The sequence below is a fragment of the Eubalaena glacialis genome, chromosome 20 (assembly GCF_028564815.1).
Source record: "Eubalaena glacialis isolate mEubGla1 chromosome 20, mEubGla1.1.hap2.+ XY, whole genome shotgun sequence".
Classification (NCBI taxonomy): Eukaryota; Metazoa; Chordata; class Mammalia; order Artiodactyla; family Balaenidae; genus Eubalaena; species Eubalaena glacialis.
This window is the reverse complement of record NC_083735.1, coordinates 14,316,940-14,335,702: the sequence shown is the minus strand read 5'-3', so window position 1 is coordinate 14,335,702 and position 18,763 is coordinate 14,316,940. Positions and strand designations below refer to the sequence as shown.

At 39.4% G+C, this 18,763-nt stretch overlaps 1 protein-coding gene across 2 annotated transcripts in view; it reads right to left on the bottom strand.

The window, feature by feature from the left end:
* SNX25 (sorting nexin 25) overlaps window positions 1–18,763 on the bottom strand; it is a 111,195-nt gene that overhangs the window by 78,671 nt on the left and 13,761 nt on the right. For both annotated transcript variants that reach the window (XM_061177637.1, XM_061177635.1), the window contains exons 2-3: window positions 6,168–6,252; window positions 2,357–2,573 (exon numbers count right to left, since the gene is read on the bottom strand). In XM_061177637.1, the coding sequence (XP_061033620.1) occupies window positions 2,357–2,573; window positions 6,168–6,252 (302 nt within the window). The remainder of the gene's footprint in view (window positions 1–2,356; window positions 2,574–6,167; window positions 6,253–18,763) is intronic.

Sequence of the window (18,763 nt, the reverse complement as noted above, 5' to 3'; positions counted from 1 at the left end):
TAAAACAATGATCTGAAATACTGTCCTCTAGGGACTTCCCTGGTGGTCCAGTGGTTAGGACTCCACACTTCCAATGCAGGGGGGCACAGGTTCCATCCCTGGTTGGGGGGGCTAAGATCCCACATGCCGAGCAGCGCGGCCAAAAAATAATAATAATAATAAAATACTGTCCTCTATTGAACCATAATTTAAATACTTTAAAATGAGCTTCCACTGAATTCAAACAAATCTTTGACAGTATCCACCAGGCATATATCACAGCTAATTAGGTGCTGTGTGGGATTCTGAACACTCGGAAGCAGAAGCTAAGCTTTTGAGACTCTACAGAGGTAACCCAAGAGTCCTATTTCTCTGCTTTCCTTATAAGTTCACATACCCCCTTATTGGAAGTTACTTTCTCTAAAAACAATAGTTTTCAAAGGGTGGTCTATATATAGGCTCCTGTGTGTCCCCAAGACACTTTCAGGGGATCTGTGAGGTCAAAACCATATTCATAGTAACACAAAACTTCCACGTGTCTTTTTCACTCTCACAAGTTGTAGTGGAGTTTTCCAGAGGCTACGTGATGTGTGGTGACATCATCACTCTGATGGTAAGTGGAAAATGTACTGTGTATTCCTACACTTAAAAAATGTCTCAGTTTAATATCTAATATGGTAAGTATTGACAGATAGGATGAGTGTCGAGCTGGTAAATGTTCAACAACTGGCTCTCCAAGGGGGAAAAAAAGCTCCGATTTGTAGCATTTGCCGATTTCAAGGTGTAAATACCCACGCCATGGCCAATTACAAACCGACAAGGTGATCATCACTGACCTCAGAGTTGAGAGATGTGCACCGTCCGCTCCCGCACCCAGCACAAGCCGGCCCTGGGACACCACGGCTCTAACCCACTTAAACAGAAGCTCTTTCAGGTCCTTGATAACTTTTATGAGTGTAGAGGGACTCTGAGGCCACGAAATCTGAAAACCGTAGCTCTACAGGAATTTTTTCAAACCGTGGGTTGTGACCCACAAGGAACAAAATAAAATTTAGTCTCAAATGCCATTTTTTTTTTAAATGGTAAAGAACAAAAAATATCAAAGTTTTCACAGGTACTGAGCATTATTTGATGAAACTGCATCACAATATAAAATGTATTCCTGGTTTTATTTTTAAAGTTTGCAAAAAACACTGGGGGCAGCAAGCTGGAAAAGAATAGGCATATGGCAGCCCTGTGGATTCTGGCCACATGAACCTGAGCTGGGCGGACATGGGGAGAGAGGACAACTCGTGGGAAGAGGCGGCACAGCCAAGGACAGAGAGCTGCTGCTGCACGACCCACCGCCCTTGGCAGCCAGGCCCCAGAGCAACCTCACAGGCAGGAAGGGAGTACTTTCTGACAGAGCCGCAAGACAGGGCTTCTTAGAAGAATGTGAGTTACCACCTGCCCGATGAGGACGCCTCTGCTTCCTCATCCCCTGACGTATTTTGCAAATACTTTCTCTCGTCCCCGACAGTAGAGGCAGAGCGGTATCAATGAGAAGAGGCCACGGGAACGGTGGGGAGCCCGCTCCTACTCCAACTGAGTCCAGATCCAAATAGGCAGAAGGCTACTTATTGCAATAAGACTGCTTTTTATGTCCCAGTTAGAGGTGCTATGAGTCATCGTACTGTCACTCACACAAGAGTAAGACAAACACTTAAGATCCTATCAGCAAACCTAAGAGAATAAGAATTTGTTATGAGCACAGAAAGGCCTTGTTGAAGTCTTCTTCCATAGGCAGAGTCACCTCACAGGCACAAACCCTTCCCGTGTAACAGAACAAAAGGCTAACAAGCCTAAATATTAGCAATTTTCACACTGAAAGACCTTCTCTAATTACAGCCCACATGCTCCAACACTGAGCTCCTTTTAAAAATCAATTTTCAGGATATTGTGATGCAACAGAGCTCTTAACACAGGACTCACACACACACACAAATGAACTTCATTTAAACTTTCCTGAAAACTGAAAACTCACTGACACTCTCCAGAGTGTATAGCACTATATTTAAATGTTCTGTTTCTAGGTACCCTTAATACTGTCTAAATAAATTCATGATAGTGCTGCTGGCTCCATAAAATTCATTTTACTGTTTCAGTTACTGACAAAATCAAACAAGTCTATAAAGTGGTTTTCTATTAAAAAATTTTTTTTAATTTACTCTATCAGAACATTATAATTATCCCCCCAATATGTCTACATTTCCAGCCAAGTGCCAGCAAGAGGATGAGTATGGCAGAGTTTTGTTTGACTTCAACCACTTTCTCAATAAGGAAAATATTTTACTAGGAATAAAGGTGAAGGGGAGGTTGTTCCCATTATAACAGTTACCTGGCGTTCGCTGCCTTCAGGTCACAGAAGTGAGCGAGTAAAGCTCTCACGACATCATTGCAGACAACTCTGACCACGTCCACGTGGCTCAGCCTGTGGCGCAGCTGTCTCGCAACTTCCCAGAAGTCCTCGGAAAGCAGGTGGTAGAGCTGTCCCTCGTCTCTGCTGAGGCTTCCATACCAGGACAGGATGTAGTCTCTGTAACTGTAGTCAAACACTACCGGGAAGAGACAAAGCGACTAGTCAAACATGGGTGAAAGCAGCAGACACCGAGACCACTTTTCTACTGGAAGCTGGCCACCTGCTATTTAGTAGTCACTGTTTAAAATATGTGGACTTTTTTTTTTTTTGATGTGGACCATTTTTTTTTTTAAGTCTTTATTGAATTTGTTACAATATTGCTTCTGTTTTATGTTTTGGTTTTTTGGCCGAGAGGCATGTGGGATCTTAGCTCTCCGACCAGGGATCAAACCCACACCCCCTGCATTGGAAGGCAAAGTCTTAACCGCTGGACCGCCAGGGAAGTCCCTCACTGTTAAAATTTAAAGAGAGTAGAAAACAAAACAAGGGAAGACATACTCTTTCCTGAAGCCTTTCAAAATGAGAGAGTCTCATCTAACTAGAATTTTGGGGGTGTGGTGACCATAGATACTGGATTTTCTCAGATAGCCCAATCTTTAAATATTCTATCTTGGTACCAAACTCTCTTTTTTTTTTTAAATTTTAAATTGCTCTAGACAGTACAAATAGGACCAATGGGTGGAAATCACAAGGAAGTTGTTTTTTCTGTTCAACATAAGGAAGAACTGAATAAAACCATTAAAGCTATTCGAGGCTGCCATATTAGATGACGAATGTTCCATCATAAGAAATTTTTAAACAAGCTGAGTATCTAATGGACAAGGATGACATGGAAAAATTACTTCCTGAGATGGTGGGCTGGATTACATGACCTCCAGGCTTTTCTATCCTTTTACCCTCCTTCTGGGCACCCCAATGCCAAGCAACAAGAGCATGATGACACACACCTTGCCAATAAAACACTGCTAATTTGTTCATGTGCAATTCTTTCTCTCGTACTCTTGTATCAAAGTTTTCATGCCAAAGAATTTTTAGCTAGTAGCAAATAAATCTGCAAACCAAAACGTTTGGAAAAATAGAAGCATTTTTCCTTTCATTAAAATTTAATTTCAAATTAAAGCAGGAAATTAAGAGCAATTATAAGAGACTTAATCTCTAAAAATAAGATCTTTTCAGCATGCTAAAAGATTTATGTGAAGGGCATATTCACCTACATAATGTCTCACTACATTTGTTAACCACATTGCATACTCTAATTATTACACATCTAAAATACTCCTCTGATAACAGGTTTTGGTGAGAAATGGATAAAAATAAATACTGACAAAAAACTGTACTCAATAATAGAGATATGTGTTAGCCACAGGCATATCTTCCATCAATAGCTCATCAGCACCCCTCTTCAAACTAAGTATCATAAAAATGTAACAAATATAAAAAGTACAAAACAAAGCCATGACTCTAAGTATGTATTACCTAACTACATACACTCACTTACACAAGTACACATATGAACAAAATGTTTTTAAATATACCTTTTAGGTCAATTCAAGGAGACAGAAATTCGTGATCATAAAATCATTTTATGGTCTTCATTAAGAAATAAGCATAAGTAATGTAACAAACCACAGTGAGAAGTGAAAGAACACTTATTCTCACTGCCAAGCAAAGAGATTTTCTTCTAAAGGCATAACAGCCAACAAAAATCCAGATGCTATTATCACTCAAATACATCTAATTTCTAGGACGGCTCTCAAAGAAGTAAGCAGGTAAGAGGGAATCACTGAAGATTAGAGAGAATGGAATAACATGATTAGAACTTCAGCTTTAGTTAGATCAATCTGAAAAGAGGATTTAGGGTAACAAAGTAGAGAATTACTAGAGGTGAAGAGACCAGTTAAAAAGCTACCATTTAGTCTAGAAAATGCTAGGTAAGTCTCTATCTATAAATGTTCAGAACAAGGAATGACTCAACCTAAGTAAACAGTATGAGAGAGAAGCTCCGAGAGAGCCATTTTCCATCTCTGCCTTCTCCCCAGGATATCTCAGGGTGCAGTCTTCCATGCCCAAGAGGTAGAGCCCTGCAGGTTGTAAATGTCCATGACCTGAGTCTCTTGGCACAAGGAAACAGTCCTCATTCCACCAGGAACTGCCCCAACGATAATGATAAGAACAACAATTTCATTGATATATAGATGGCCCTTTACGGTGTTTTCAAAACAAAGTTTTCAAAACTTTAACAAAGTTTTCAAAAATGCAATTAATAATTACTCTCTGTGTGCAAAAGGAAAGTCATCTTCTGGGAAGATTTTGGGGTTATTAGGTTATGTCACTGGTTGATCTATTCATTCATTCAACAAAAATGGACAGATATTTTATATCACTAGGTAAAGAGTCATGAATGAGGGACTTCCCTGGTGGCGCAGTGGTTAAGAATCCACCTGCCAATGCAGGGGACACGGGTTCGAGGGGAGGGGGGAGTGGGAGGGGTGGGGAGGGAGTGGGAGGGGTGAGGGGGGAGGGGGGAGGGGGAGGGGGAGGGGAGGGGGGAGGGGGAGGGGGAGGGGAGGGGGAGGGGGAGGGGAGGGGAGGGGAGGGGGAGGGGAGGGGAGGGGAGGGGGAGGGGAGGGGAGGGGAGGGGGAGGGGAGGGAAGGAAGGAAGGAAAAGAAGGAAGGAAGAAAGAGTGAGTCATGAACAAGATAAGTTGAGCCTATGGGGAGGGGGAAGTCATGCTCTTTGAGGTACTAGCTCTGCTTCTGCTGTGTCAGCCTCTAATCCTTGGACAGTCTAAGTAGTCTGTCTACTTAGAGTAGTCCAAGTCTACTGAGCAAACAGCAGGTACGCAATAATTACTGAATTAAATTCTCTGGCCCACATTAGTGAGATAATTCAGGGGAGCCTAGAGAAAATTAGGCTATAGATCTAGTGAGATTTAATAGTAAGTCAAAAAGATTTTTAAAAGTCTATCTTCTGTCAGTTTTCTAGGAAATGTAACTTCAGGAGAAAACCTTTTAAGTGTGTCTGGTATAGCTGCCAGTTCTCTACTAACTTCATATTTAACACCATGTATTTTCATCTGAAAAACCTCAGACATTTTTTTCTGTACATATAACTGAAATTATCAGTTTTTAGAAATTTAATTTTTAAAATATCTTTTTAAACTTTAATTTGATCAAAATATATTATTCTCTTTTAAACTTTAATATTTGTAATTACACTTACTTGTCCCCATTTCTAGACATATAATATTGTACCCGCCACAATCTCCTTTCCAATCATCCTTAATACAAGTTTCACGTGAATGTCCTTCACTCTTTTATAAGGTTGACTGATATCCCTTCATTTGGTTAACTGGTTTGTCCATGAGCGAGCCTGAGTGTATTTATCCCCAACACACCTTCTCTAGGTTATATCTAAAAGAAACCAAGTTTCCTGATACCTATTTTAGGTAACAGAGAGCAGATCCTTGCTTCCTATCCTGGAACTAGCTCCACTTAGCTGGCTAGTTTCATGTGACCTGCAAATTCCTACTTAATCAATGTTTAGATCCCATCCATTTAACTAAAACATGGATGTATTTATTAAGTCTTCAAGTAAAAATTCATGAAGAAAAAATTCAAATGCAACATGTAGACAATGATAGATAAATTTGCTAGGAATTACTATTTTCCTTTTAGAACATAATGAATTGCTTCCCATGGTAATTATATATCCTAACTTAATCCTTACCTTCTTTCAGAGCTTTGTCCATGTTATGAGAAATGACTACCCTTCTAGACTGAACTGACTCGTGTGAGTTTCCATACACAGGACTCTGAAATGGAAGAAGAAAAGATGCATATTACTGAATGAATAAATCATACATAAAAATAAAACCAAAGGTATGAAAAACCATTTGAACAGGCATTAAAATATTGCTTAACAGATTATAAAGGTATGCTGGAAAAGTAAATAAATGCTTAAGGTTAAGAAATTTTTGAAAAAGAAGAATTAAGGAAGGATTTTCCCTACCAGATATCAAAACAGTATGATATCAGTGTAGGAATAAACAAATCAACAGAATGGTAGAAAGTACAAAAACACCTATATATAGATACATATATATATATGAGAATTAAGAACATAATGAGAAAGAATTTGAAATCTGTGAGGAAAACAGACTATTCAATAAGTGGTGTTGGGACAATTTGATATTCATGTGGCAAAAAAGATTAGAGTCTTATCCCACACTTCATATATAAATAACTGCAAAGTGATTAAAACGCTAAATATTTTTTTAACTAAAAAAGCATTTAAAGGAAACAAGGGAGACGCTGTGTTTAATCTTGGGATGGAGAAGGTTTCTCTAAAATAAGACACAAAATATAAGAGTCATAAGGGGAAAAAAACCCTGACAAATATGACTATATAAAATGTAAGATTCCTGTTTGACAAAAGATAACTATAAAATATAACTGACAGACAATATCTGCAACATGTATAACAAAGGACTATTATTTCCTATATACAGAGATCCTAAGACAAGAAAAATAACTCAAAAGAAAACCAAGCAAAGAAATTGAAAGGGCAATCATAAAATATAAACACCAATCAATTCATGAAAAAAATATGCAAACTCCTTTTCAATTAGAGAAATGCAAATCAGAGCAATGAGATACCATCAGACTGCCAAAGCAGGGGCAAAGAGTCATCATATCTAATGTTAGCAAAGATATGTGGAAATGGTCATTTTCATACATTGTTGGGGGAAATGTCCATTTCTACAAGCTTTTAAGAAAACTGAGCCACGTGTCAAAATTTTAAATGCACTAACTTCACTCAGCAATTCCACTCCTAGGAATCTAGTCAGCATAAAATACCTCCACATTGCAAAAAAGTATATATACCAAGAATTTCACTGCTATATTGATTATAAGGGCAAAAAATTGGAAATAACCCAAGTGTATATCAATAGCCAAAGAGTTAAATTATGATATGCTCATATTTTACAGTATAATGCAACCCTTAAAAGGAATGAATTAGGGATACATATACCTTCATGTAAAGTTTTCTATGATGGAAAATGTTTGGAAGCACATATGCTAAACTATTAAAAGTGGTTTCCTTTAATAGGCAGAGGCATAGGATTTTAACTTCTTCCTCCACACATGTCTGTGTAATAGTAAATTTAAAATTTTTAATTATAAAAAGATACTAGCTGGCAAAAACAAAAAACAAAAACAGAGAGAGTCAATGTACCAGATTTAAATCCCACTATCTGGCTAGTAAGACGACATTAAAGAGGAAAACTTTTAATTGATCACATACCAAAGTGATCAAAAGCATGTATAATGTAATTGGGCCACTTATTGGTTTCAGAGTATAAAAAAAAGTTACTAGTAGTGGAACGTAGATTACTTCTTTAGGCATAGGAAATATTACAAGTGCTTTACTAGCACCACCACAGTCACTCAGGAGATCTAAATGGCTCATGTTAGCACCACCTTCATCCAGTAAATGAGCATGAGGAAATCCCTTTGTTCTCAGGCAGGCCACCCCAACACAGCTGCAATCAACCCCATGGCCCTGGACCACCCACCCATGAGCAGAGAATTTCTAGTCCTTGGCTTTGTTTCACACTACCCATGGGTCAAATGCCAAGAGTATCATCCATTTTTGTGATCACTGTTATTAAAAAACAAAAGCCATAGTCTTTTTTAATAAATTTACTTATTTATTTATTTTTGGCTGCGTTGGGTCTTCGTTGCTGCACGCGGGCTTTCTCTAGTTGCAGCGAGTGGGGGCTACTCTTCGTTGTGGTGCTCGGGCTTCTCATTGCGGTGGCTTCTCTTGTTGCGGAGCACGGGCTCTAGGCGCGTGGGCTTCAGTAGTGGTGGCACACGGGCTCAGTAGTTGTGGCTTGCGGGCTCTAGAGCGCAGCCTCAGTAGTTGTAGCGCACGGGCTTAGTTGCTCCGCAGCATGTGGGATCTTCCCGGACCAGGGCTCCAACCTCTGTCCGCTGCACTGGAAGGCAGATTCTTAACCACTGTGCCACCAGGTAAGTCCCAAATGCCATAGTCTTGAGATTCCTTAGCTGAAACACTTTTAAAAGCCTCAAGAATCCCTTCATGCTACAAATTAACATATAACATTCAACACTTTCCCAAGGAATCCTTTAAAAAAAAAACCTTAATCATACATAATCCTATAGACAAAAGCCACTTTATTCCTAAAAGAAATATACTCTCATGCGTTTAAAACCATTTTCTAGTCTCTGAGTAGCTTGCTATAAAATTAAGGGGTCAGTACATTTTACTGCAATTTTTAAAATTTTAGTTCGTGAAAGAAAAAAATTGAAGAGATGAGAAGAATTTTAAAATTCTAGTGCTTTTTAGAACATCAGGCAGATATTTCAACAACTTATGAACTGGGGACAAAATTTTAATTGAGTTAATACTTTTAGAGTGCTATACTGATAAATAACTTTAATCACAACTTCTCAAGTCTTCGGCAGTCTGTTATAGCTTCCCAAATATAGGTATGGCAGTTTTCATGCACAGTACTAACCGGATGATGAAACCACAGCCAAACAACACTTAATTGAGAAGTTCCTGAATTTGGGTTCTTAAAATGGAAACTGTCTTTAAGGGCTGGGAGAGAACCAGGTGTGAATACGACAGCACATGCATATCTAAGCATATTGTGGTGAGCTCTTGTATCTATCATTACAACTTCCTTCAAAACAGTTTCTTACTTTTTATCTTTTCTTTCTCTCCCTAGTCATGGCTTTACTAATTCTTGCCATCTGTCTGCATATTTCTTTTCTCTCTCTGCTTCATACTTAGATGTAATACCTACAATAAACACGTTTGTCACTACTCACTGTACCTGAATTAGGCCTTTACCCTCTTTAATTTAAAAAGCTTATATGAGAATAATGTTTTCTATGTTGGCTCTTTACCTAAAAGCGCTATTATTTTTTCCATCTCATTTTCCAAACTGGTTTTGGATTTCCCTGCACCCCATCCCCCAGGGGGTCACTGGCCCTTAATAGAAAGAAAAAAAAAAAGGTCTTCAGCCCTGTCCCATCCTCACAGCCTGATGGCGAGTCTGTAAGTAAGGAGAACAGGAAGATAAAAGAAAACATCACGGGCCCAAAGTAACTGGGTAACCATGCATGGAAATTCCTTTTTTAAGGATTTAATATTTACGGAGCCAGAATCTCCTCATGACTAAACTACTACATGAGTGTAGATTAGTCACTACATACTCCTTTTCTTTCAGATCACAGAGATGGAATTCACTAATTAATCATTATCCCGAGGTGGAGAAAGAGAGAAAGGAGGGGGGGAAGGGAAAGAAGGGGAGAAGGCCGGCACTAAAACAGAGGCACATGTGCATTCCTGTGGCCCAGAGGGCAGTGGAGCAAAACCTGTCTTCATTCTCCTTCCATTTATAGATTTGAAAAAAGGAACTCCACACGGCAGAGACTTCCCCAAAAGATGTGTTACAGCAAATGCTAACCTCCTTCTCTGCACTTCGCAGGTTCCTCCCATTCCTCAGGGAAAGCCTGCCTCTTCCTGACAATCATTTTCCTAATAATGCTGGTTTTAGGAAAGGTGAGAGAAAAATGTGCGTCCTTTTCTCTCTGTCACAAAGGGTAAGTGACAGAAGTCTTCACTACTCGATCCAGAACTGAGGACTTCGAGTGCAGTCTGAGCAATCCGCCCTCATCTGACGTTTGGCATCCATATCCCGATATTAAGATAGATGGGAGTTTGGTGAACCAGAACCCCTGTCATGTAAAAAAATACACCTTATTTTTTACTTGATTAAAATAAACGAAACCCGTCTTCATTTTAAGATTTAAACCTAGCTTAGAACCAACTTGTCAAGATCACTTTTAATCACTCAGTGAGTTCCCTGGGGAGAGAAAGTGAGCAGCCTCCACATATAATTGCTCATTTTGAAAACGTTTTCCGGGCTTCCCTGGTGGCGCAGTGGTTAAGAATCCGCCTGCCAATGCAGGGGACACAGGTTCGAGCCCTGGTCCGGGAAGATTCCACATGCGCGGAGCAACTAAGCCCATGCACCGCAACTACTGAGCCTGCGCTCTAGACCCCGCGAGGCACAACTACTGAGCCCGTGAGCCACAACTACTGAATCCCGCGTGCCTAGAGCCCGTGCTCCACAACAAGAGAAGCCCGCACACCACTGCTCGCCACAACTAGAGAAAACCCGTGCGCAGCAATGAAGACCCAACACAGCCAAAAATAAATAAATAAATAAATAAAAACCAAAGACCCAACGCAGCCATAAATAAATAAATAAATAAATAAATTTATTAAAAAGGAAACGTTTTCCAAAGACAGGGCAAAACCTGAAAGCTCTTCTCTGATATATGATTCTCAGCATCAAGGAATAGATGCCATATCAACAAACCCTTTCCTGAGTACATATCAGCTTTCTGTTTACTCCTGAATGTCAGCTGTTAGTCTACAGCCATAATACACTCAAATTGTCTTTGTGTCAGAGTAAAGACACCCTCTCCTGAGGGAACAACATTTGGAGAGAATCCATGTGGAGAGACCTGGGTACTCTGACACCATTAGCAACTAGACAACCAGGAATGATCTGGAATCCAGCTGAGACATACACCTCATTTTCCATTGTTTACAAGGATGACATTGCTTACTGTGTTCCTTCCTGTGGGAGCAGAGATGGGGCTAGAACAGCCAGTCTGTGACTGGTAATTCCTTTCATGCTTATTACCTGAGCTACTCAAATAAACAAGTGTTTCTCTCCTTTGCTATATACTTCTACAATAAAAAAAAAAAATTATTTATTTTGGTTTATTTTAAAAAGAAAAGCAATTGAAGGAGTGATGGGTATAATTTCCTGTAAAGCTACTGAAAGAGTGACTTATGTTAGGAAAACAAACACAAACCCCCAATCATCATTATCCACATGGAGTTGTCACGTGGCCGAGTCTCTCCAAGTATTTTCAGCATCTGACAGTCTACTGGGATGTCATGACTAATAACTATGTTATTCTCAAAACCATGGCTCCTTTCAAACCAACCATATTCTGCCTCCTCCTCAAAAACTAATTTAATCAAAACCAAAGAAACGAAGGACCCACACATGTCCCTTCTCAGGAAGATAGGAAGGGACTGAGAAACTGGAAAGGCCATCTGACTTGACTAAAACTCTGACGAAAGGCTGTGACATGAATGACAACAGTCATGTCAGAATGGAAGCTGAGTGGCCACCGTGAGGAGTTATGAGGGCTCCCAAGTCCAACCGGACTTCTAACTAATGGTAGGTCCTTGTCCCAGACACTCCCTCTCTAGCTGAAGTGGGCTTATAACACCTCAGAGAATTAAAGAAAATAATATCAGGGGTCCAAAAAAGAAACAAGACAACAAGAGCCTGGCAAGGAAAATAAATGAGTTAAGGGGATTGCTAGGGGTCCCAATTCTTTTCAACAAAAAATGGAAATCAAGAATTTTATATCGTATCTCCAAGTAATTCATTTTATTCCAAACACTGTGGGCTTACACTGTTTGGACCAAATCCTGAGCCACATTGGAACGCTGGGCGTCTAGTCGATAATTGCTGGCTCACGGAAAACATTTAGCAGTATTCCTGGCACACAGTAGCAAAGTACAGCTATTACCACTACTAAAACTCAAACATGTTATCAACTTGCAACAAGTTGAGGCTAATCAGCTGGTTGGTTTAACAGCTGATTTCTTGGTTTTCTGAAGGGAAAGGTAGAGTGGAAACGAAAGCAAGAGAGAAGGGTTGAAAGTTAAGTCACCAAAGTTAAGACACTACATAATAGAACATAGTGTTCCTGAAGCATTTTTGCTTTTGAGGCTGTACTTTCCAGAGAGCAAAGTGTCCATTTCCTGGAGATGTTCTATTGCGTATTGTGCCTTTACACTTTCTATCACTGGTGAAGTTTTTAAGTATTCAAACAAAATCTGGTTTGATCAGAATCAGTTTCCTGGATTGTGCTTTATAATGTTTAACCATGGATTCGTTCAAGATGGCGGAGTAAAAGGATGTGCACTCACTCCCTCTTGCGAGAGCACCAGAATCACAACTGCTGAACAGTCATCGACAGGAAGACACTGGAACTCAACAAAAAAGATACCCCACATCCAAAGACAAAGGAGAAGACCTAATGAGACGGTAGGAGGGGCGCAATCACAATAAAATCAAATCCCATAACCGCTGGATGGGTGACTCACAAAATTGTGGAGAACAATTATACCACAGAAGTCCACCCATTGGAGTGAAGGTTCTGAGCACCACGTCAGGCTTCCCAATCTGCGGGATCTGGCAATGGGAGGAGGAATTCCCAGAGAATCAGACATGGAAGGCTAGCGGGATTTGATTGCAGGACTTCAACAGGACTGGGGGAAACAGAGACTCCACTCTTGGAGGGCACACACAACGTAGTGTGCACATTAGGACCCAGGAGGAAGGAGCAGTGACCCCACAGCAGACTGAGCCAGACCTACCTGCTAGTGTTGGAGGGTCTCCTGCAGAGGCAGGGGTGGCGGCGGCTCACCGTGGGGACAAGGACACTGGCAGCAGAAGTACTGGGAAGTACTCCTTAGCGTGAGCCCTCCCAGAGTCCGCCATTAGCTCCACCAAAGAGCCCATAGGCTCCAGGGCAGGGTCGCCTCAGGCCAAACAACCAACAGGGAGGGAACTCAGCCCCACCCCTCAGCAGACAAACAGATTAAAGTTTTACTGAGCTCTGCCCACCAGAGCAACACCCAGCTCTACCCACCACCAGTCCCTCCCATCAGGAAACTTGCACAAGCCTCTTAGATAGCCTCACCCACCAGAGGGCAGACAGCAGAAGCAAGAAGAACTACAATCCTGTAGCCTGTGGAACAAAAACCACATTCATAGAAAGATAGACAAAATGAAAAGGCAGAGACTATGTACCAGATGAAGGAACAAGATAAAACCCCAGAAAATCAACTAAATGAAGTGGAGGTAGGCAACTTTCCAGAAAAAGAATTCAGAATAATGATAGTGAAGATGATCCAGGACCTGAGAAAAAGAATGGAGGCAAAGATCGAGAAGATGCAAAAAATGTTTAACAAAGACCTAGAAGAATTAAAGAACAAACACCTAGAAGAATTAAAGAACGAACTAACAGAGATGAACAATGCAATAACTGAAATGAAAAATACACTAGAATGAATCAATAGCAGAGTAACTGAGGCAGAAGAACGGATAAGTGACCTGGAAGACAGAATGGTGGAAATCACTGCTGTGGAACAGCATAGAGAAAAAAGAATGAAAAGAAATGAAGACAGCCTAAGAGACCTCTGGGACAACATTAAACGCACCAATATTCTCACTAGAGGGGTCCCAGAGGGAGAAGAGACAAAGAAAGGACCTGAGAAAATATTTGAAGAGATTATAGTCAAAAACTTCCCTAACATGGGAAAGGAAATAGCCACCCAAGTCTGGGAAGCACAGAGAGTCCCAGGCAGGATAAACCCTAGGAGAAACATGCCGAGACACACAGTAAGCAAACTGACAAAAATTAAGACAAAGCAAAATTATTAAAAGCAACAAGGGAAAAATGACAAATAACATACAAGGGAACTCCCATAAGGTTAACAGCTGATTTCTCAGCAGAAACTCTACAAGCCAGAAGGGAGCGGCACGATATATTTAAAGTGATGAAAGGGAAGAACCTACAACCAACAATACCCTACCTGGCAAGGATCTCATTCAGATTCGATGGAGAAATCAAAAGCTTTACAGACAAGCAAAAGCTAAGAGAATTCAGCACCACCAAACCAGCTCTACAACAAATGTTAAAGGAACTTCTCTAAGCAGGAAACACAAGAGGAGAAAAGGACCTACAAAAACAAACCCAAAACAATTCAGAAAATGGTAATAGGAACATACATATCGATAATTAATTACCTTAAATGTGAATGGATTAAATGCTCCAACCAAAAGACACAGGCTCGCTGAATGGATACAAAAACAAGACCAGTATATATGCTGTCTACAAGAGACCCACTTCAGACCTAGGGACACATACAGACTGAAAGTGAAGGGATGGAAAAAGATATTCCATACAAGTGGAAATCAAAAGAAAGCTGGAGTAGCAATACTCATATCAGATAAAATAGACTTTAAAATAAAGAATGTTACAAGAGACAAGGAAGGACACTACATAATGATCAAGGGATCAATCCAAGAAGAAGATATAACAATTATAAATATATATGCACCCAACACAGGAGCACCTCAATATGTAAGGCAAATACTAACAGCTATAAAAGAGGAAATCGACAGTAACACAATAATAGTGGGGGACTTTAACACCCCACTTATACCAATGGACAGATCATCCAGACAGAAAATTAATAAGGAAACACAAGCTTTAAATGACACAACAGACCAGATAGATTTAATTGCTATTTATAGGACATTCCATCCGAAAACAGCAGATTACACTTTCTTCTCAAGTGCACATGGAACATTCTCCAGGATAGATCACATCTTGGGTCACAAATCAAGCTCTGGTAAATTTAAGAAAATTGAAATCATATAATGTTTAACCATGAGTTAAAAAAGGTCTTGTTCTCCTTATCGATAAAAGAAACTTGTCAAACATATACCGAGAGGTTATCATTTAGGGAGACTGTATTGATAGAAAGTAATGGTTTTGTGTGTTTTTACCCCTCTTAATCAAGAATAATTTCTGTTTTAGATATAAGAAGGAAAAGCTATTCTTTGAAATTCAAACCTACATATGTTCTCATATGGTTTTTCTAGATTCCAAAGATGCTTCAATTTTTTAAAAAAATACTATTTCTAATTATACAAGTGTAGAGACACATTCTATATTATAGATGTAATTCAGAATTAAATCAACTGATAACACCATTATCCACAGATAATCACTATTGATATTTTGGTCTATTTCCTCCTAGTTAGCGACTCCAATCCTTACTATTACTTACTTTGGACAACGTACTTTTCTGTACCTCATGTCCTCATCTGTAAAACAAAGATAACAGCAGTACCTACCTCTTAGGGTGATAAGAGCATTAACTGAGTTAACACACATGCAGCACTTAAACAATGCCTGACAACACATTATTAATTATAAAATGTACTACTGGTGCTTTTTTATTTTCATACACTTTTGAAGAAATTAGGATCACAGTACTCACACAGTTTTGCACCTGGTTTTTCACACTCAATATTATATCATGAGCATCTTTTATGTAATAAAAGATTTGGAATATATTATTTTGAATGACTTATACTGTAATTTAACTATAACTACTGTGTATTTACTTTGGCCTCACCATTTTTTCCTATTTTAAATGAAAAACATATTCATTTCCATGCTATTAATCTAAGTGTAGTACCACCAAAAATGTTCTAAAAAATACTAAAAGTGTCTATGAACCATACAGTGGATTTGGACTCTGACTTCAAAGGACTGTGCGCCTCGAGAATGTTGATGTGCTTCAAGCAGAGTCTTCTATCAGCCAATGAGAAACTGAAGGGACAACAGGGCGTGGGGGGTAGGGGACACTCTGAAGCACAAACTATGCAAAGGTGAACAGGAAAAGTCCCTTTCCAGACTCTTCAACCAACACTAACCTACGTGCCTTGAAAGCCCAACACTGCAGGGTATTTATTTCCAGGTGGGGAGATGAGTAATGGCCACAAGGGCAGGTCAGGGCCTTCTCTACCCTCAGGGATACTTACACAGTAAAGTAAACCACTTTGGCCTCCAGAAGCATAAATCTCTATCATGATTTTACCTAAAATGAACTCGGCAAGAGATCAATGGTAGATTAGATTATCAGTAGCTTCCGTAGTTTATTACGCCAGTTATCGAAGTATTGTTGTGTTCAGGCTAAAGGCCAACCCTGCCTGCATGCAGATGTAGGAATCAAGGTTCTGTTTCCATTTCTACAATGAAAGATAATCAGGACAGATCCTGAGACTAGATCCTATGACTGGGCAGGAAATCAGCTAGATCTTTCCTCTGAACAAACCTGAAACTCAAATGTGCTTCAGGCTGGAGCATAACCGCATTATTATTACTATGGCAAAAGCATATGACATCACATGATAGTGGCAAGAGCACTTAATTGAGACCCAGATAAAAGGAGGCAATAGTTGATTCTTTGCCATTTTCTTGCTGACTTATAATGAATATGTCCATTTCTCTGAGATTCAGTTTAAATAATGTCTGCCCTATTTATACTAAAGGATTATCATGCACCTCAAGAAGGATAATGCATGTAAAAGGGTTTTTTTTAAATTATAAAACAGTATTCAAATATAGATTGTTATTATGGTGCCAAAAGTCACAGTCCAAATTTTTTACAATGTTAATCAAAGAATGATTATAGTTATATTACATGTGATTAGTATTATGACCTATCATACTTTCAGATTTGACTAGTATCACAAGCAGATTCCTTTAATAATGTTTCTTGGTGATTAATCTGCTTTCTAAGAGAAAAATGATTATTAATGCAAACACAAAATCTCTATTAACTGATCAATAGAGGTATTTCTTGAGATAGGCTAATATACTAAGGATTGTTTTTCCATTCAGTTGGAAGAATTAGACTCATGGGAAGAAAAAATGTGCTTCATTTCTAATGTCAAGGACTCAAATCTGAAGATCCTTAGGAAACACATTCCACTTGATTACAAGAGAAATTTAAGTATATTTCAAACCAGACACAGATTTGGAAACTGAAATTATAACATGCACTTGAAAGTATACAGGCAGCAGCAGTTTGTCTAAACTGGCAAATATAGAACAGAGACTACGGCTGGGGGAGAAGAATGAAGAAAAAGCAAATTGGCTTAGGAAAGATCACTGAAAACTGGCATTAGCTTTTTGCATTCCTGCAAAGGTCTGTAGGAATAAAAATTCTGTAGCCATTTTATCACTGGCTTCCATTGTAATTTTGAGCTCATAAGGGAAATCAGAGGTTTCCACGATATGAATCACATTTCCATCAACTCATTCAATCATCTCACACATACTGAGGGCTCTGAGCGTCTGCCACTTAGTTGGGTACCAGAGACAAAGGTAAATACGTGACATTCTCTGTGCTCAAGGGGCTTAATCTATCCTTGATGGAACAGAAGCTCATAATCGAGTAACTAATGAGCTCTAACAATGGGGCAGGCTCTGCTTAGGAATTCTAACATTCTTCCCATTCTGGTATCTCCTCTACATTCCACACTCCGGTCCAGGTCACAGGAGAACAGCTACTCAAATATACAACCAATCCATGAGATCATTTCATAAGAATTTTGAAGTTCATACGTATTGAAGTAAATTACAAAAATTATTCTCATTTCATAAGAGTTCGCACTGAAACCACTGAATATAAATGTAGAAGAGTGGTTGCCCCTGCTTCAAAGCTATCGTGTAACCCAACAACTCAATGAGTCACACAGAACTGCTTTTTTTCACAGAGATCTTTAGTAATGAAAGCAATCACTTCTTTTTTTTTTTTTTTTTTAACTCTGTTACTGTCCTGGATACCACAATACCATTCTTATTAAATTTGTTGACTGGCTTTTAAATGAAAACTGGTGATAAGATATTTAGGACCTGGTTGGAAAAATATCACATTGGTAATCTGATTCCAATTCCAGCGGGATTTCTATTTTCATAGTTCCCTTGAAGCGAAAAGCTGAGCTCTGGGCAGTGGCCCGGATAACATACATGTACAAGATATTGAGGTGCGTGAGATGGATTACTGCCATAAAACTACTAGTTGCAAAAAACCGAAAATACAATTCAAACAGGCCGATTTTTACATCCCTCCTAACTGGAGAGTAAAAATTATCTGCCCCAGCCTAGGTCTAGATCATAAAAATTCTTTCTTCCGTTTCTATCTAAAATAAATGTGTTCAAATTCAAAGACTAAAACCTTCCCTTATGAGAAACATGGTATTAAAGACAAGCCTTAGTGCGGCAGCCACGCTACCTCTGAGCAGAGAGAATGCAGCAATGCTTACTCTCACGTGTGGGTCTGTCAGACACGGACACTGCACGCGGCTCCGAGTCTCCCCAGCCCTTGCTGACATCCGGAGGCCCCCATCCGCTGCCTGAAAATACACTAACCCATTTTCAAGAATCACTTGGGGAATCTGTTCTAATGCAGATTTCTAGATCCTATTCCTCCCTCCCCCCACAAAGATTCTTAATTCAGAAAGTTTATAAGGTGTGTCTTAGACATACAGCATTTTTTAGCAAGCATTCCTATATTATTTATAAATCCTTAGACCACATCTTGAG